The sequence below is a fragment of the Emiliania huxleyi genome (assembly GCF_000372725.1).
Source record: "Emiliania huxleyi CCMP1516 chromosome Unknown EMIHUscaffold_136, whole genome shotgun sequence".
In the NCBI taxonomy this organism is placed as follows: domain Eukaryota; phylum Haptophyta; order Isochrysidales; family Noelaerhabdaceae; genus Emiliania; species Emiliania huxleyi.
The window spans coordinates 273942-293636 of record NW_005201231.1 but is presented as its reverse complement, the minus strand read 5'-3'; the positions used below and the strand labels follow the sequence as shown (position 1 = coordinate 293636).

The window sequence follows — 19695 nt, the reverse complement described above, 5'->3', positions numbered from 1 at the left end:
ACACACCAGAGCACGCCCGGGGACGCGAGCGTCCATCTTGGACTGTATGGCGAGTATTTGCCACCGGGAGCTTGCTGCCGCCCCTCCTCCCGCCCCCCCTCCCCCCCTCCCCCCTCATCTAGAGGCCGCGCCTCGAGCGACTCGACGAATGAGGGGAGAGGACTGCCGCAGCGCGGCCGAGCTGCCTTGCTCCCACCGCCTACCCGCTCACATGCACGCGGGGTGGAGTTAACAATCAAGAGGAGGCAGCAAACTGCTAGCAGCCACCGCCTCCGCCTCCGCCGCCGCCACCGCCTCCACCTCCGCCTCCGCCGCCGCCGCCGCCGCCGCTGCGACTCGACGCGGCGGCTGCAGACGCGGAGGCGGGGCTCGCCTATTCACAGCCCGAGGTGTGAAGAGACGCCGTTCACGGGTATGGCGGGGCAGCAGACGCGCAGGCGGGGCTCGCCGCCTTGCACTGCCGCGGCCGCTTGGAGGACGGCAAGGCCGCCGCACCGCCGCGGCTCGCCGGTGAGGCGCATCCGCTGCTGCTGGCGGGAGGATCGGAAGCAGCGGATGCCGTCTCAGCAGCAGCAGATGCCGATGTCCCAGCAGCAGCGGATGCCGATGTCCCAGCAGCAGCGGATGCCGATGTCCCAGCAGCAGCAGATGCCGATGTCCCAGCAGCAGCAGATGCCGATGTCCCAGCAGCAGCGGATGCCGATGTCCCAGCAGCTGGAGGCCCCCGCGAACGACTGGCCCGTCCTTTCGGCTTGGGCGGGGCCGGCAGCACGTAGAGAGAGGTGGAAGCACCTGCACCAACGCTCTCCGCTCCGAAGCCTCTCGCCGCCGCGGTAGCGGCGGCCGCCGCGGCCGCGCTTGGCTGGTGCACAACGCTGCGTCGTCCGAGGGGCCTCGCCGCAGCAGCAACACGCGCCGGGGCAGCAGCAGCGGGCGCCGCGGCGGCGGCAGCAGGCGCAAGCGCGGCGGCTGAGGGCGCCGCCGCCGCGGCGGCAAGCCCAAGCCCCCGACCCTCCAGCGTTGGGAAAGCCGCACTGCCGGTGGTCGTCCTCACCGCGGCCGCGGCCGCCGCGCCGCCTCGCGTGGCCCGTGCCGGCGGGGCGGCAGACCGCTCCTTTTGATGCCTCCTCCGCTTCGGGTTTGGGCCCGCCACGGGGCTGCCGACGCTGCGCCGGCCAGAGGCTCGCTTACCGGCGCCGGCGCCGGTGCCGGTCGCAGCCGCTGCGGCAGCAGCAGGAGCAGCAGTAGCAGTAGCGGCGGAAAGTGCAGCAGCAGTAGCAGCGGCGGGAGCACAGCGACGCGACTCGGCGACACCGGAAACCTCCCTCTGCGCCTCCTCCCTCGCCTCCTCCCTCTCCTCCTCCCTCGCCTCCTCCGCCTCCCCCCTCGCCTCCTCCGCCTCCTCCGCCTCCTCCCTCGCTTCCTCCGCCTCCTCCCTCGCCTCCTCCGCCTCCTCCCTCGCCTCCTCCGCCTCCTCCCTCGCCTCCTCCGCCTCCTCCCTCGCCTCCTCCGCCTCCTCCGCCTCCTCTGTCGCAGCCGGCCATGGCGGCGAAGCGGCTCGCTCTGGCAGCGGGTCCGGGAGCAGGTCAGGCAAGTCTGGCGCCGCAGGCCCCTCCTCCCAATCCTCGTCGTCAAGCTCGTCCCACGATGCCGCGCCCGGCTCGCAAGGCGCAGCTGGCGACGGAACCGCCGCCGACCTACCCGATGGCGACTTCGCCGCTGGCGACCTAGCCGCTGGGGACTTAGCCGCTACTGGCGACTTAGCTGCTGGCGACCTAGCCGCTGGCGACTTAGCCGCTGCTGGCGACTTAGCTGCTGGCGACGGCTGCGCGCTGCAGCCCCCGCTCCTCACACTCACGCGGGCCGGTGGCGGCTCTGCTCTGCGTGCTGGAGACGGCTGACCGCTCCTTTGGCCGTCGCAGGCAGGAGAGGCCTGCGAGGCGCAGCGAGCGGGAGAGAAGCGCGAGCTGCAGCGGGCTGGAGACGGCAGCTCGTGCGCCAGCCCGCGCCCAAGCTGCGCAGCCTATGCTCGGCTCATCTCGCCTGATCTGCGCCGATCTCGTGCCATGCGCACCGCCCGCGCCCCCCGCTGCGCCGACTCGGACAGCGACGCTGGCGGCGGGCGGCCGCGGGAGGCGGGCGAAGCTTGCGCGCTGCTTCCCCGGCCCAATGAGGCGGGCGAAGCTTGCGCGCTGCTTCCCCGGCCGCGGCACGGCGGCGAAGGGGCGTCGACGGCGAAGGCGCAGCCGGGCGGACTCTTCACGGCCGCGCCGAGAGCGACCGCCACCGCCGCCCCCATGCGCAGTGGGTGAGCTCCAATCAGGGATGGGCCGCCGCCCACCGCGCCGCCCTCCTCCTCCCTCGCCGCCTGCGGCTCCTCCCTCGCCGCCTCCAGCTCCGCCACCCGAGCTTGCAGCGCCTCCGCCGCCGCCGCTGCGCGCGCCGCCCGCGCCTCGGCCTCCGCCGTCGCGTCGCGGCACGTCTGCATCGCCGCCCTGCCCTCCTCCACCCCTTCGCTCCGCGCCTTCGCCACCGCCTCCTCGAGCGCCGCCCTCGCGCGGCTGCTCTCCTGTTCACAGCTGAAGGTGTGAGCAGACCCCGAGCGAGGTTGGCAGCAGCGCCGGCGCGGCTGCTCTCCTCCGCCGCTGCTCTGGCGCCTGCGCCTTGTGAGTGGCCAAGTCAAGACGGGAGTGCGAGGGTCTAAGAGTCCGTGACCTCTCGAGCGCCACGCCGTCGCGCACGGCGAGATTTGGGGAGATTTGGGGAGGTGTGGGGAGATCTGGCCGAGATAGGCCGAGATAGGAAGCATCTAGGCTTGCGCGCGGCGCTCCACGGCGGCGATCGTCGTCTGGAAGGTGGCTCGCTCCTCCGCCGCCTCGCGCCGCTGCTTGGCCGCCTCCTCTCGCTCCGCCTGCGCCTCGGCGATCGCCGCCTCGAGCTCCCGCTCCTAGAAGAAGGGTCCGAGAACGTCCGTCCGAGCGCGCTGCGCGTCCTGGCCGCCTCGGCTCTCGCGCCCTCTCGAGCACGGCGGCCTCGCGCGTCGTGGCGCCCTGCTCCGCCAGCGAGACCTTCACCGCCGCCTGCGACGCGCTCGACGCCGCCGAGCGCTCGCTCAGCAGCACCGCCTCGAGGTCGGAGAGGCGCGTGCGCAGCCGCGCGCTCTCCGTCTTGTGCTGCTGCACCTCGCCGCGCGCCGCCTCGAGCTGCTGCTTGACCGCGGCCTCCGCCGCCGAGCGCAGCGCCGCCGTGCTCTCCGCCGCCGCCTTCTCCTCGCCCATGCGGCGCCGCTCGGCGACTGCCGCCTCAAGCTGCGCCTTGAGCTCGACGTGGCGCGCGATGAGCGCCGACGTGTCGATGACCCTGGCCTTGAGGCCACGCAGGTTGGCGCGGAGCTTCTCCTTGGTCATGGGTGGCGGCCGCGGCGGCCGGCAGCACGGGCAAAGCCGGCCCGAGGCCGCCGCGAGCCGGGTGTTGAGAAAAAAAATCGAATTTGCTATTCACAGCCGTCATCATCTGTCCAGCTTCCACCCATACCGCATTGGTGTCCAGTCCGAGCCTGGCTGTTCTTCACCTTCCTACATACATACATACATACATAGCTAGAGACGGCCTCCAGGCCAAAGGCTCGAGGCGAGCAGCCCCGACGTGCCCGCCGCGCCGCCGCCGCCGCCCGTCTCGGCGAGCATGTCGATGTCGCCATCGTCGTCCTCCTCCTCCTTGGCCTGTACCCATGTTTCCGGAAACCAAAAAGGAAACGAGAGGGCTCCAAGTGCGAGAGGGTCCCCCAGCACTTTTCGTTTCCGGAAATTTCCAGGGAAACCAGAGGGTGTTTGGTGCTCCATTCTGGCAACTCTCGAGTTTCCCTGAGTCCGAGAGAAGGCCCCCGCACGGGGGGTCCCGGCCGACGTCATGCGCGTCCGGACGCGCGGCCCTCCGTACACGGAAACAGCTTACCGGAGACATGCCCGAACTCAAAACTGCTTACCAAAGGCAGATATGAGCTCAGCTCAGTGAGATCTAGCAGCACATATCCTTGGTACCAGAATAGTAGTCTGAAAAAGTCGGTCCGACCTCGCGGAGCTGTCTGGCTGTCTGCAGAGCTAACTGGGGCCCCGGACGTAAGTGGGGCGGGCCCGGGCGGGTCAAAAGTGGCCGCTCCCGGGCCGCCGAGCGTGCTTTAGCCGGGCCGGTTTTCTCCTCGCCCGGCCCCGCCTCGCGCAAAACGGGCCCGGCAAACCCTCCTGCCCGGGCCCGGCTGTGAGTGAGCGGGCCGGTCGATGTGCCGCAGACGGGCCCGGGCAGGACAGACGGTTTGCCGGGCCCGTTTTCTCCTCGCCGGGCCCGCCTCGCTCCTCGACCTGCTGATTTGGGCGCTTCGGCCCGGGAGTGGCAAAGCCGGGCCCGGCAAAGCGCGCGGGCCGGGCCCGGCACGGGCCCGAGCCGGGCCCGGCACGGACGGTCTCAGACCTAGATTCTAGTTTCAAGAATGGCATTCTTCGAAGTAGAATGGGCGCCGCAGCGGCCCGTAGCGGTGCCCCCTGCGTGCCCACGGCCACCCCGGGGCCATGGGACATCCCCCCGGCCATCGGGGATGCTTGGTTTATCCATTACCCCATTTACACGGGCTGTGTTGCGGCGCGCCTCGAGACGCGCAGCGCAGCGCAGCGCGCAGTCCGCAGACCACAAAACAGATCAGAAGACGGCCGTGGCGACACCCGCTCTGGCGACAGCCCCGCAAAAGGCACTCGCTCGCCGGCAAGGACTACGGGTAGCACAGGCGGCAGCAGAGGTGGCGGTCCGGGTCGCAGCGCGCGTAGCAAGTCGGCCCCAGCGTCACGGGCGTCGGGCCAGGAGCCGGCTCGACGAGATCGACGAAGAGGACGAAGAGGAGGAAGACTACTCGAACTTGGACGAGGACTCGGGCGAGGAGCAGGACTCGGAGACCGGCCAGGGAAGCGACGACCATGACTAGGTGACACGAGGAGTAGATGTGACACGAGTAGTCCGCATTTCGCGCTGTCTGCTGTCTGCTCTCTTTCGCCGCCCGACCCTTTCGCCCGCCCACCACTTGCGAGCACAAATCTCACACCTCCACTGCCCTCGCCACAGGCGGCGACGGACTGACATCCAAGGCTCGAACGGCGGCAGCGCTCAACGGCCGCCGGCGGCCATCGTGCGTTTGCTTTTGCCATACGTGGCGCACCCCCCGGCGTCTGCTCTAGTTTGGGGGCGGGGGGAGGACTCTCATTTGCGGACTGTTGGGCTCCCTGTGTTGAACTGGGGCTTGTGCGCGAACCCCACCAGTCTGGCCGAGCGGCACGCCGCCGCTGGGGGCGTGAGAAGGCCGTGGGGGACGGCGGCGGACCCCATTCTTCGATACAGAATGGGCCCTCACCGCGGCCCGTCTGCTGCTGAAAATGTGGCATGTTGGGGGCTCTCCTGTGTGACTCCTCTGGCTCGCCGCGTTAAAGTGGCGCCTGTGTGTGACCAGCCCCAACCCCGGCAAGCGCCCCCCGGCCGCTGGGGCTGCGAGGCGGCCGGGTGAGCGCGCGCGAGACGCCATTCTAGATGTAAGGATGCCATTCTATAATCTAGAATGGCCAGGTAGGGCTGAGACCGCGATCGGGCCCGGCCGGGCCCGGCGCCCCACTTTGCAAATCGACCCGTTTCCCATCCAATATCTCCCACTCGGCCGCGGAGGCCCCAACTGTAGAGAGCGGGGCCCGGGGGGGGTCCCTACTGGTCGTGCCCACCCCTCGCATGACCCCGGGCGACAGCGGGGGACCCCGCAGCAGCAAACCCGCCGTGTGAGTGAGTGAGTATTCTTGATACGAAAAACCACCGACGACACACACCAGTCGACTCGTATCGGTTGCCTCCATGAACGGCGGAGCTATTCTCGCGCCCACACCACACCACACACACACACACACACACACACACACACACACACACACACAAACCCGCCCCGCTTACATCCCGACGCTTCCTACCCCACTAAAGGGTACCAAAGGGGGCTGCTGGACCTCGCCGCGCGCCGCCTCGAGCTGCTGCTTGACCGCGGCCTCCGCCGCCGAGCGCAGCGCCGCCGTGCTCTCCGCCGCCGCCTTCTCCTCGCCCATGCGGCGCCGCTCGGCGACTGCCGCCTCAAGCTGCGCCTTGAGCTCGACGTGGCGCGCGATGAGCGCCGACGTGTCGATGACCCTGGCCTTGAGGCCACGCAGGTTGGCGCGGAGCTTCTCCTTGGTCATGGGTGGCGGCCGCGGCGGCCGGCGCAAGCGCCCTCGAGCCGGCTGTGAAGGGAGAAAAAGAATTGGCGACCGGGAAAAAGAATTCGCTGGGCACCGAGACGATGGTGAGTGCAGATTCCCAGAGCCGCTTCGACGCGGCCGTGCTAGCGGCGGAGCGAGGCGAGGAGGAGGCAGTGTTGGCGTGGCTTGAGGGCGGCGGGCGGGCCGACGCGACGTACGAGAGAGGCAAGATTAGCGGCATCACGCTGATGATGGGCGCCGCCAACCAAGGCCACGAGCGGGTGATTGAGCTGCTGCTGCGGCGCGGGGCGAAGATCAACCTGCAGGACAGCGTCGGCGGCACCGCGCTGATGTACGCCGCCCGCCACGGCCACGAGCGGGTGGTCGAATTGCTGATTCGGCACGGCGCTGAGGTCAACCTGCAGGACAGTGGCGGCTACACCGCGCTGATGGCTGCCGCCGGATTCGGCCACGAGCGGGTGGTCGAGTTGCTACAGCGCGCTGAGGTCAACTTGCGGGACAGCGGCGGCCACACCGCGCTGATGTACGCCGCCCTCTTGAACCATCCCGCCGTCGTGCGGCGCTTGCTGCGGGCGGGCGCGGATTGGGCGGTGCGAGCCACGAGCGGCAAGACGGCGCTGCAGCTGGCCAAGGAGAAGGGCCACGCCGAGTGCGTCAAGGTCTTGGCTGAGGCGGCGGCGGCTGCAGACGGCCGGGCGGGGCCGGGCGGAGCTTCCTCGGGCGCGGCAGCGGCAGCTGTGGACGCGCCGCTGCTCGGCCAGCGAGTCGAGCTCGGCGGGCTCTCTTCCCGCCCCGAGCTGAACGGGCAGCGGGGCGTGGCGGGGAGCTTCGAGGGCGGGCGGTACGCGGTGGCGCTCGAGGGCGGCGGCGAGAGCGTGCGGGTGCGGCCGGGTAATCTGTCGCCGGCGGCGGCGGCGCCGAGCGGTGGCGTGGCAGTCTCCGATGCGGTCGTGGCAGCGGCTGGGCGAGGCGACGAGGAGGCGGTGCTGGCGTGGCTTGAGGAAGGCGGGCGGGTCGACGCGACGTACGAGAGAGGCATCGTGAGCGGCATCACGCTGCTGATGGGCGCCGCCGAGCACGGCCACGAGCGGGTGGTCGAGCTGCTGCTGCAGCACGGCGCGGAGATCAACAAGCAGGACAGCCTCGGCATCACCGCGCTGATGGCCGCCGCCAACTGCGGCCACGAGCGGGTGGTCGAGCTGCTGCTGCGGCACGGCGCGGAGATCAACCTGCAGACCAGCAAACGCGGCACCGCGCTGATGTACGCCGCCGTCTTCAACCAACTCGCCGTCGTGCGGCGCTTGCTGCGGGCTGGCGCAGATGCGACGGCGCGCAGTGCGAGCGGCAAGACGGCGCTGCAGCTGGCCAAGGAGAAGGGCCACGCCGAGATCGATGCCGAGGACCGCCTCTACCGCTCGCCAGCCGCACTGCAGCGGCTCCGCATGCTCGGCTTCGAGTCGCCGCCTCCGCCGCTCTCCTCCGCTGCACGGCTCCGCGTGCTGCGCGACGCAGCGAGCGCGCTGCACTACCTGCACACGCTCTCTCCGATGATCCTGCACCGCGACGTCTCGGCGGGCAACATCCTGCTCGACGAGCGCGGCAACGGCTACCTCGCCGACGTGGGCCTCGCGCGCGCGGCAGAGGCGACGGCCGGCGGCAGCCAGCAGGTCTCGCACTTGTCGACGCAGCGTATCTTTGGAAAGCCCGGCTACATGGACCCGATCATCTCGCTGGACAACCAGGCTTCGCAGCTCACTGATGGCTTTGCGCTCGGCATCACGCTTCTCGTCGCCCTGACCGGCCGCGGCGCCGTCGGCTTGCTCAACGCGTGCGACGACGCGCTGGAGGAGCCCGACACGGCGGAGAGCATCGCGGCGGCCGACGCGGGCTGGTCAGCGGCGCAGGCCGAGGAGCTGGCGCGGCTGGTGGTTGGGCTGGCTCTCGTGAGGAAGAAGAGGCGGATGCCGCTCGCAGAGGCGCTGCCGCGGCTGGAGGCGCTAGTCGAGGCGGCGGGGGAGGTGGAGGAGACGGCTGGGGCCGAGGAGCGCCTGTGTGACCTCTGCTGGGACGCCCCTCGATCGGTCCGCTTTGCGTGTGGCCACGCGCTGTACTGCGAGACGTGTGCGCCGCGCGTGCTGGAGCGCGACAGCAACTGCCCGGCCTGCCGCCAGCCGGCGCTGCCCATCGCCGCAACTGGGCGGCTGGTGGCGGCGCAGACGACGTTTGTTCACCAGCCGCCCTCGCGCCCCGCGCCCCAGGCTCAGCCCGTGGGCGCCACGGCGGCGGTCGGTAGGCGAGGGGGGAGAGGGGGGCGTGGACGGGGCGGGCGGGGCGGGCGGGGTGGGCGGGGCGGGCGGGGCGCGGGGCGCGGCGGCTCTGCTTAGTGTTTTTACACTTCATGAATCGCCGAGCGGCACCCGCACGCTCAGCGCAGGCGAGATCTAGAAAAGCCAACGCGACAGCCGCGCGACCCGCGAGCATCACGGGTGTGCTGGAGCGTGCGCGTGGCCCGTCGTGTGGCGTATCGCGTATATGTGCCCCGAGGCCCGAGCGGACACCGCTCACCGGACTGGGGCGCGGACGCGCGCTCGTGCCGCGCCTCGCCACATCGACACCCCCCACACCGGCGCCCCCCGCTCGGGGTGGGGTGTCTGTTCTCAAACTTCTGTTCGGCACCTCCCACGACCGACGAACACACGAACTCGTCCATTACACGAGAGAGTAGCCTGTGGCTGAGCAGAGCTGAGCACACACCAAGGCCCGCTGATGACCACATGCGACATGCCACATAATTTACCCTCAGAGACCTCGACTACCCACCGCACCACCCGATGCGGACGAGAACAGAGGCGAAGCGCGAGGTGGAGGAGGGCACGCCCGGTCGTCCCGGTTCACCTCTCGGATACGTTCCTGTGCACCTCGGGCGTGCCTGTGAAGAATAGGCCGCACGCTCCTGTGCGCCCTTCGCCCTTTCCCTCACTGCCCCGGACCCCACGCCTCGATCTTCTTGGCCCGCCTTCTCCTCAGCTGCCTCTTCCTTTATCGCCCCCTCCCTCCCAACTTCGCCATCCCCCCTACCGCCCCCCCCCCCTCGCCCCCCCGCCACCTCCACCGCCCCCATCGCCGTTCCCCCTCCTACCCCCGTCACCTTCCCCCCCGCCGCCGCTTCCCCAGTCCTCTCCCTCGCCGCCGCCCCTTCTGCCGCCGTGGCGTTGCGCCTGCACGTCGGCTCCTTGAGGAAGCACTCGTAGACGTAGTGCGCGGGTTCCAGTGCGCGAAGCTCACGGTGGTTGTGGGCGCGGCAGAGGAGCTAGCAGAGGCGGCAAGACGGACATGCCTCGCGAGCTGACTTCGCTCCCAGGGATCGCGGATGGTCCAAGGGGGTACACAAAAGAATTTATGGAAAAAGAATTTTACATGCTGGCTGAGATCGTCACGACTCACGTCATCCAGCTCCCCAGCCACCACAGTATCTGTAGCTCTAGGGTCTAGCGCTTGGCCAGCCCTCCCACCCTATCCGGATCTTGGCCTCTCCCGAGCCGGTCGCACTCCTATATCAGCCACGCCCCTCGCCCCCCTCTCACTCCTGCGACCACACCTCGATCTTCTTGGGCAGCAGCTGGTTCGACAGGTCCTCTCCGTGGCCCAGGCAGCCGCTCTCGCCCTTGCCCCAGGTAAAGACGGCGCCGTCGGCGGTAATGGCGAGGCTGTGGTACGCTCCAGCCGACACAGCGACGACGCGCAAGTCAGCAAAGGCCTCGATCTTCTTGGGCAGCAGCTGGTCCTGCTCGTCGCCGTGGCCCGACGTGCCATAGTCTCCATAGCCCCAGCTCCAGACGGTGCCGTCGGCGGTGATGGCGAGGCTGTGGTACTGTCCAGCCGACACAGCGACGACGCGCAAGTCAGCCAAGGCCTCGATCTTCTTCGGCAGCAGTTGGTTCTGCTGGTCGCCGTGGCCCAGCCTGCCAACGCCTCCATTGCCCCAGGTCAAGACAGCGCCGTCGGCGGTGCGGGCGATGCTGTGGTAAGCTCCAGCTGAGACAGCGACGACGCGCTGCCCAGCCAAAGCCTCGATCTTCTTGGGCAGCAGCTGCTCCTGCCCGTCGCCGTGGCCCAACCGGCCACTGCTACCCATGCCCCAGCTCCAGACGGCTCCGTCGGCGGTGATGGCGAGACTGTGGCCGCCTCCAGCCGACACAGCGATGACGCGCTGGCCAGCAAAGGCCTCGATCTTCTTCGGCAGCAGCTGGTTCTGCAGGTCGCCGTGGCCCAACTTGCCATCGCCTCCACTGCCCCAGCTCCACACGGCACCGTCGGCGGTGATGGCGATGCTGTGGCCGCCTCCAGCCGACACAGCGATGACGCGCTGGCCAGCAAAGGCCTCGATCTTCTTGGGCAGCAGCTGGTGCTGCGTGTCGCCGTGGCCCAGCTGGCCAGAGTAGCCACAGCCCCAGGACCAAAGGGCGCCGTGCGCGGAGAGAGCGAGGCTGAAGTAAAATGACGCCGCCACACCAATCGCGCGTTCGCCTCCAATTAGCGATGGGAGGCGGGTCGGCGTCTTAAGCTGCAGCACGCCCTCGCCGTGGCCGAGAAGGCCTGGAAACTCCTGCCAGTCCTCCTCGTCCTCCTCTCCCTCCGCTGCCGCGCCGCACGACGAGAGCCGCCCCTCGCCGTCGATGAAGACGCTGTGCCGAAGGCCCGCCGCCAGCCTCGCCGGCGGGTTGGCCTCGCGCAGCAAGGCATAGAAGCACAGCCACCGCACGGCGCAGCTCTCGCCCTCTGGCTGCGCCGGCAGCTCGAAGCCGCGCTCTTGCGCCCACAAGCGGATGCCCTCCAGCGCGAGAGAAGCGTTGAAGAGCAGCGAGACGGCCGCGACGCGAGCGATGTCGGCGGGGTCGCAGCGAGAGACGGCGCGCACAAGGAGGTCCGTGGGGAGATCGAGGAGGCGATAGGGCGGCGGCGTGATTGGCGAGGGGGCGGCGGTGGCGGCGAGGCGGCGCGAGCGGCGCCGCGGGGCAGACATCGCGAGGAAAAGAATTCCGCGCTGCGCCTTCCTATTCTATCAGAAGCCTGTCTGCTGTGAGAGAGAGTTGTTTTGTCTAAATTCTATCAGAGGAAGTGACAAGGGAGAGAACGACGAGAGTGGGACGGCCGCGAGGTGGCATGAAGGTTGCAGCGAGAAGCGGCGAGAGACTGCGAAAAGAGATACGAAGAGGCAGACTACTCCCCAGGGTGGGCGACGGCTAGCGCATCACACTCTCCTCTCCTTAAAATCCCTGTGTGGTGGCGGCGTGCCGTTCTCCCATCCCTCCCTTGGGTTGTGTGTTTTCTTTCTTTCTTTCTTTTTATCACGAGCTGGTGGTGTTGCGCGCTCTGCGCGGCGCCACCGGCGGCGCGTCGGAGTGGCGGCCGCCACTCGCGTGGTGCCAAGAGGTTCTCCGGAACCCTTACGCGCACCACGGCGGCCGCCTTCAACTCCCCGAGCGGGGCCCTAGGACCAAGGGCGCGCTCGGCAAATTCCTGCGCTTTGCGCAGGGTCACAACCCCTGGGCCAGTTGTTGGTGGAACCACCTCAAGGCCAGCGCGCATGCGCGGGCGATGGACTGACTCCAGCAGCTCAAGGGCTCGCGCTCTCCTCACCGCCGCGCGCGCGTTGCAGCAGGAGTGCCGCAAACCGCAATGCGGCATTGTGCGACTACCGCATCGTGCCGCAGCTGCACCGCTTCTCCTCGGACATCATCGTGAACTCGGTGGTCCGCTGCGAGGACGCGGTCAGCACCGCGCCGGATCTCTTCTGAGAGCCGGCGCGGATCGCGGATGCGGCTTGAAGGCTCTGCCGGCGGATCTGTGGCCTGGCGCCTGCCAGACTGCGGGTCCAAATACCCCGGCGCTCGCGCGCGCCACCGCCCCCGGCGCGGGGTGGGATATCAGTTCGTGAGTTCTGTGTCCCCGTCCCTGTGCTCCACCTTCTTCTCCCGTGTCGGTCCCTGAGAACCCCACTATACAGCGCCACCTCGTGAGCTGTCCTGTGAGCTGTGTGTTGTGCGTCCAGCAGTCCGGACCCAGTGCTACGGCCGGTGACAGCGTGCCTCGTGTCGGCTCCCGAGCCAATCGTGTGCAGCGTGTGTGTGCGTGTGGGCCCGTCCTCCTTGCTTGGAGGTGTGTAAGACTGACTGACTGACTGGCTCCTCCCATCCCTCCCTTGGCCTGTCTGTTTTCTTTCTTTCTTCATCGCAGAAAAAGAATTTTTTAGCGCGACTCAGATCGGTAGCTCTAGGGAACTAGCGCTTCCGCTTGGCCAGCCCTCCCACCCCATCCGAATCTTGGCCTCTCCCGAGTCGGTCGTACTCCTATCAGCCACGCGCCCCTTGCCCCCCTCTCACTCCTGCGACCAGACCTCGATCTTCTTGGGCTGCAGCTGGTTGGACAGGTCCTCTCCATGGCCTAGGCAGCTGCTCTCGCCCCCGCCCCAGGTAAAGACGGCGCCGTCGGCGGCGAGGGCGAGGCTGTGGTCTTCCCCTGCCGACACAGCGACGACGCGCTGGCCAGCAAAGGCCTCGACCTTCTTGGGCAGCAGCTGGCCCTGCCCGTCTCCGTGGCCCAGATTGCCAGAGGCTCCATAGCCCCAGCTCCAGACGGCTCCGTCGGCGGTGATGGCAAGGTTGTGAGCCCCTCCAGTAGACACAGCGATGACGCGCTGGCCAGCCAAAGCCTCGATCTTCTTGGGCAGCAGCTGGTGCTGCTCGTCGCCGTGGCCCAGCCGGCCAAAGTAGCCAACGCCCCAGCTCCAGACGGCGCCGTCGGCGGTGATGGCGATGCTGTGCCCGCCTTCAGCCGACACTGCGACGACACGCTGGGCAGCAAAGGCCTCAACCTTCTTGGGCAGCAGCTGGTTCTGCTGGTCGCCGTGGCCCAACCGGCCCAAGTATCCATAGCCCCAGCTCCAGACAATGCCGTCGGCGGTGATGGCGAGGCTGTGCCCCCCTCCAGCCGACACAGCGACGACGCGCTGGCCAGCCAAAGCCTCGATCTTCTTCGGCAGCAGCTGGTTCTCCTCGTCACCGTGGCCCAACCGGCCAAAGTGTCCATCGCCCCAGCTCCAGACGGAGCCGTCGGCGGTGAGGGCGAGGCTGTGGTTAAGTCCAGCCGACACAGCGATGGCCCGCTGCCCCGCCAAGGCCTCGATCTTCTTTGGCTGCCACTGATCCTCCTGGTCGCCGTGTCCCAGCTCACCGCAGCCCCAGGACCAAACGGCGCCGTCCGCGGAGAGAGCGAGGCTGAAGTATCGTGACGCCTCCACACCAATCGCGCGCTCGCCTCCAATTAGCGATGGGAGGCGGGTCGGCGTCTTCAGCTGCAGCACGCCATCGCCGTGACCGAGAAGGCCTGGAAACTCGTCCTCCTCGTCCTCCTCGTCCTCCTCTCCCTCCGCTGCCGCGCCGCACGACGAGAGCCGCCCCTCGCCGTCGATGAAGACGCTGTGCCGAAGGCCCGCCGCCAGCCTCGCCGGCGGGTTGGACTCGCGCAGCAAGGCCGAGTAGCACAGCCACTGCACGGCGCAGCTCTCGCCCTCTAGCTGCGCCGGCGGCTCGAAGCCGGCCTCTTGCAGGCGCAAGCGGATGCCCTCCAGCGCAAGCGAGGCGTGGAAGAGCAGCGAGACGGCCGCGACGCGAGCGATGTCGGCGGGGTCGCAGCGGGAGATGACGCGCGCGAGAAGCTCAAGGGGCAGGTCGGTGAGGGGGCAGTGTGCGGCGGCGGCGGCGGAGGCGAGGCGGCGCGAGCGGCGCCGCGGGGCTGACATCGCGAGGAAAAGAATTTAACGAAAAAACTGCCCTCCCCCCGTGTGTGTGTGTGTGTGGGCGCGAGAATAGCTCCGCCGTTAATGGAGGCAACCGATGCGAGTCGACTGGTGTGCGTCGTCGTGGTTTCGTATCAAGAATACTCACTCACAAAACTCCCTCGCACAACACTAAGCACGGGACTGGCGCGCACTGGCACTAACACAGGTACACCACTGGAGCCGCCTAAGCGACTCCCGCGAGGACGGCGAGGCACTTAGCTCCGTGCACTCGACCGCCCTCGCCGCAGGCAAGCTCATTCACAATCTGCTCTGCGATGGCCGTGTGAAGAACGACTGAGATGCGCTGTTTCTGCAGCCCCAGCCAGCTCTTTGTGGTCCAAGTCACCTCATCGAGGTACTGGGCCCGCGTCAGCTTGTTCTGCAGCACGTTCGCCGCCCCCCAGAGGATCTCGCCGACCCCCTTCCCAAACCCACCGAACGACTCGAACAGCAGCAGCCGCACGTCGACGTCCTTGTCCTCCCTGGCGTAGCGATACTCGCCGCCATAGGACGGTATGCGGCGATCGCCGCCCACTACCCTGCCCCCCCTAGTATGCCATCGACCAGTCCCCTTCCCCCTCTCGCCCTTCCTTGGCTCTTCCTCTCTCCCTCCATTCCCTCGCCCCCATACCCCTCACACTCCCCTCCATCCCCCTCCCCCTCCCCCTCGCCTCCCTCTCCCTCCGCGCGGTAGGGCCCATGCGCCATGCCCCTCGACCATGTTCCGGTAGAACGCCTCGGTGTTGCCGAAGGCGGAGAAAAAGAATTTTGCAAATAGGAAAAAGAATACGCGTGGCCGAAGATGGGCGGCGGGATGCGGCGGCCGGCAGCACGGGAAAGCCGGCCCGAGGCCTTTTCGACGGGACGGGAGTTGAGAAAAAATAAAGATGGAATTTGCTGTTCACAGCTAGAGACGGCCTCAGGCCAAAGGCTCGAGGCGAGCAGCCCCGACGTGCCCGCCGCGCCCTACATGCGGTCTCTCAGTTCGATGATCGGCAGCCTCACCGCGGGTCGCGCCGCTGTGCAGCGAGAGCCAGGCTCGCCCGGCGAAGGTGACCAGAGAGTGCTCAACAAATACCAGAAAAAATCAGGGAGCCTCAGAGAGTGCCACTGCCACCATCCAGGCCGCGGGAGCCGATCGGCTGCGCCGAGGACAGCTCCCTCAGTGTGCTCCGCGCTCACCAGTGTGCGCGTCCAGCACTTTGGCGGCCAGCCACCGGACGAGTTCTTCGACTCTGGAGGACAGAAAGGTACCGTTTGAAAGGTATTTTCATGCTCTATTGACTGGCGAAAAAATCCCCCGCAAAATGTTTTCACAGCGGGCGTGATTCACAGGTAAGCATGAGCGAAGCATGGGGTCCGAAGAGGCTATAGGCAACCTGCTTGGAGGCACCCTCAAGACCCGCAGCGCCGGGTGACGCGTGCTCTCTCTCTCTCGGGCAATCTCGGGTGATCTCGTGCCGCGGCTCACCGCTTCTAGGCTGCCTCAAGAGCTGCTGCAGCTCCTTCGGCCCCGCCGACTGTTGGCAGACCTGCACCTTCTTCCCGCGGCTCTGCGGCGGCCTCTGCTGCGCCTACGTGGATGGCCAGAGGGACAACTGAGAGGGCGTGCGCAACCCGGCTCGACACGCCGGCCGAGGGGGTGGCGTGGGGACCCACGGTCTGTGATTGACCGGGCCTACGCCGATCGAGCAGGAGGGGAAACACAAAAGGAGCAGTGGAGGAGGGCTCCGAGGCGCGAGGGGCGGGCAGGGCGGTGGGGCTTGCTGGGAGAAGCGGGGGGCGGGCGAGCAGGCCGAGCGAGCGAAGCCCGAAGCCGCCCGTGCCGCGTGCGCGCCGTCGAGGCGCAGGCTGCGAGCTGTGTGAGCTCTGAGCAGCGTGAGCGTGCCTTTTAGTGACGTAACGTACCAGCTACCACCGCGTCGCTGCGCGCAATTCGCGTGTGGCGCCGAGAAACATACACTGCGGCGTATGCAAAAACTACGCTCTACGAGCACTTTAGTAGCGCGGCGGCGGGTCCTTCCCGCAAAGCTTGATCTGGAAGAAAGCCCCGCCGGCCCACGTGCCACACCACGAGCTGGTCGAGTGGTCGAAATCGTCCATTTTAACCACGCTGTACTCGGCGTTTCCTACCAGCGCGAAGTCGTTGCTCTTCTTCTTGCGCCGGCGCACGTTGTTGATCGGGATGAAGATGGGGCCCACCACGTGCATGCAGATAAACTGCTTGTACTCGTGCGGTCCCTGCGACACGCGGTTGATGCACATATGCGGGATGATGAACGGTGGGAAGGGCATCGCCGACCACCAGCACCCGTCGAGCTTCTCGGCAGAGATCATGCCCGGGAACTCGCCGTCCGCCTCCATGTGCAGCCCTTTGCTCTGACGCACGGGGTCGAGATCGTCGCGCATCATCTTTGCGGGAGCAGGCTGCCCATTCGATTGGTCGTCCGAGCGGGCGTCGGGAGCGAGCTTGCGCGCTGGCACGGGCTTAGTAGCCAGCCCGGACGTCGTCTGCTGCTGCTCCGCTTCTTTGCGGACCTTGGCTGCCTCGTTCTGCGCCTCCGTGAGCCGCCGGGAAGAGGCGCGGTGCGCAATCTGGAGATCCGCCTTCTCGTCCTCCGCCTGATCCAACGTTTTCCGCTGCTCGGAAAGCTCCGCCTCGGCCTTCTCAACCTTCGCGGCTGCGGGCTCGATACCGGAGATGGCGCTGATCTTCTCCTTCAGGACATCCTTTCTGTCGTAGTCCTCTTCCTTGACCGCTTTGGCCATCTCCTCTTTCAGCCGAGGAAGGTCCGTGGCACACCCGTGCTTCTTGCAGGCCTCCAGCTCCTCCTTTGCCTGTTGCACAGCGGCCGCGAGGCGCTCGTGCTCCAGCTTCTCGGTCTTCAATTTCTGCATGCACGCCTCAAGGTCCGCCGCCGCGTCGTCCAGCGCCGTCTCAGCGTCCCTCGCCTCTCGCTCCACCTTGTCCCTCTGCTGCTTGATACGGATAAAGGCGGCCTGCACCGTCGTGTTGAGGGCCTTGATCTTAGGCAGCTGGCCATCCTTGTCCTTTTGGTTGGTGACACTAATGTCGGGCTTCGAGAGGATGGCATGTGCGTCGTCTGGCGTCTTATTCGCCCAGTCGTTTTTGAGCGTCTGCGCGTGCTGATCCGCCTGCTCGACGGCGTTCTGAATGCACTTGATGTGGAAGCGCTCACCCTGCGTTCCAACACTCGACCTGAGTCCTCCTGGCAACGCCTGCTGCATGGAGAGCCACGCCTCGAACTGCGTCCAGAAGCGCGAGGTGTACGAGCGGTCGAGGAGGATGAGGACAGTCGTGCCGAGGTACAGCATGTTGACCTGCGGCGAGGGTGGCCGTGATCCGAGTCAGTCCCATGGAACCGCGGTGCCATTGCGCGCGCGCACAGCGCACACCTCCGCGAGCATCTTCTTGAACGCCGTCTTATCAGCGTCTTTGATGGTGCCCTTGGGCTGGTCTTGCGGCATACTCACCGAGTCCATCCACACGTACTTTATCTCCTTTCCCTTTGGATCCTCGCGCAGGAACTCCTGGATGGCCTTGAGCTGCTCACCATCTGGATCAGGCTCGTCCCCCTGCATCCAACGATGCGAGACGGACAACAGGTCGTCGCGGAACTTGCCCTGCACGACGTCGGTATACGTCATCGTCTGCTCGACTATCTGGTCCTTGTGCCTCGCCCGAAGCTCTTGGAAGAATGGCAGGTTCTTCCCGCCGTAGTCGCGGAGAAACTGGGCGTTGATGAAGTTGAAGGTGCACTCATCCTCAGCAGCCGGCGCATCTCCAGGCAGTGAAGGAGCGACCTTTGCAGACGGCATGGCCCAACACACCGTGAGGGAACGCGTAACGGCGCCGGCGAAACCGTATTTTAATCCCTCGAGACCTCGAGAATAGTTCTCACTGACGGCTAGAGAGGCCTTCGTTGCGTAAAATACTTTGCAGCCTTCTCTAATTGCGCTCTAAAGCGCACGCGGTCGCGCCGGAGACTTGGAGCACTTGGAGTGCAGTCATTTAACCGCACGCCCAGGGCCGGGGGGAGCTAAGAAGCGCACCCAGCGGGCCAGACGATTGGCATCGGGTTACGGGCTAGAGAGCCCTAGCCCTAGGGGGGGGGTGCGCAGTCGCAGGGCCATCCATAACACGGTCTCCGAGGGATAGATAGTAAGTATACCGCGCTCTGAGTTTCCCCTAGCAGCAGAACGCACCTACTCGGAGCTAGTGGACACGACACTAGCTAGTATGATGTATATGATGAGAATACTCTCCGAGGGTTGGCTCCGACAATGAGTTTCCGACAATATAACGCGTGGTCACCATTTTCTCATTATCATAAATATTCAGCGCTACATAGCGCTACATCCTATACTCATTCAACGCTACATCCTATTCTTCTCTTCACGCACGTGGCGGAGGAGGGAACCCAAATTGTAGTAATGCGTGAGCTCCTCACCCGCCTCGATGTCGCGCAGCGGGAGAAGGAACATTTGCGGACCGTCAAGCACGGTCGCCATATTCGCCAAGCCGAAGGGCGGCGCTGTGGCGAAAACCTACCAGGAGCCCCTTCGCGACGCAGGGAATGAGCCAGAGCAGCAAATCGGGACAATGTCGACAGGGAGAGAGAGTGCATTTCAATTCTTTTTACGGGGCCCTGAGCCGACCTAGCCCCAGACGGAACGGGGCGCCCAACACGTGCCCGGGGATTACTGTGCCTTCCCCGGGTGCAGCCTTTCGGTTCGTGAAGGGTCGGTGCGAGTCGTGCTTTCCTCGATCCCCCGCCCTCCCCCGCCATCTCCGCCGCTTTGGCTCTACAGCCACCACCGGGAGGCGGCGAGGCGAAATCAGACTCGGTCGAGAGACCCCAGATTGGCATCCATGCCTCTCTGGACAGGGTGGCCCGCCACAACGACCCCTGGAATTGCGACTCGCCGCTTTCCTCCCGCTGTGATTCTGTGTGAGCTCTGAGTCTTGTCTGCCAACAATACACCTAAGTTTACTTCAACGCACACCCTGAAAAAAGAAAATCGGCGCGGAGGTAGTGCCACACACAGCCCAGCACGCACAAGACAAACCGGGCGTTCGCTGGCTTCAAGCCCGTTGAGCCCGTTTACCCAAGCTTCCACCCCGCGCCCGCTGTGCAATCGCCCAAGCTGTACCATGGAGGCTTCGATTGAGGCAATTAATGACCGTGTGCTTCTCGAGGGCGACCCGCTGGAGGCCGTCATCGCTCTTCTGCCGATCGGCACGGTGCTGGCGGTCCGCCGCGTCGCACGAGCCTGGCGCCTCGCCGCGCGGAACGTGCTGTCGTCGAGCGCGTGGCAAGCCGCCGTGCCGTGCGACGTGTTGCTCGAGCACCGCGCACCTGCGCGCGCGATTGCGACTCGCCTGCGCGCTGCTCCGTCAGAGGCGGCCGAGCCCGATGCGGCGGGCCGGCTGTTGCTGCACGTCGCGCTGCAGCGGCGGGCGTCGGAGGCGACGGTGCGGGCCATCGTCCAGGCGAACGCCGCCGCGCCGCGCACCTGGGGTCCCGGCCGCCTTCTGCCGTTGCATGTCGCTGCAGTGGC

At 67.0% G+C, this 19695-nt stretch overlaps 2 protein-coding genes across 2 annotated transcripts; one reads left to right on the top strand and one right to left on the bottom strand.

Moving 5' to 3' along the window:
• Positions 1–2809: 2809 nt before the first annotated feature.
• On the bottom strand, positions 2810–3407 carry EMIHUDRAFT_227107 (hypothetical protein; the record flags this gene model as incomplete). Its single annotated transcript, XM_005788340.1, has 2 exons — positions 2810–2947; positions 3027–3407. 2 exons carry the CDS (start codon positions 3405–3407, stop codon positions 2810–2812), a joined length of 519 nt encoding a protein of 172 aa, XP_005788397.1.
• A 4826-nt stretch (positions 3408–8233) lies between these two features.
• On the top strand, positions 8234–8656 carry EMIHUDRAFT_313566 (hypothetical protein; the record flags this gene model as incomplete). Its single annotated transcript, XM_005788339.1, has 1 exon — positions 8234–8656. The coding sequence occupies one exon, from the start codon at positions 8234–8236 to the stop codon at positions 8654–8656; it is 423 nt and encodes a 140-aa protein (XP_005788396.1).
• Between the last annotated feature and the right edge of the window lie 11039 nt (positions 8657–19695).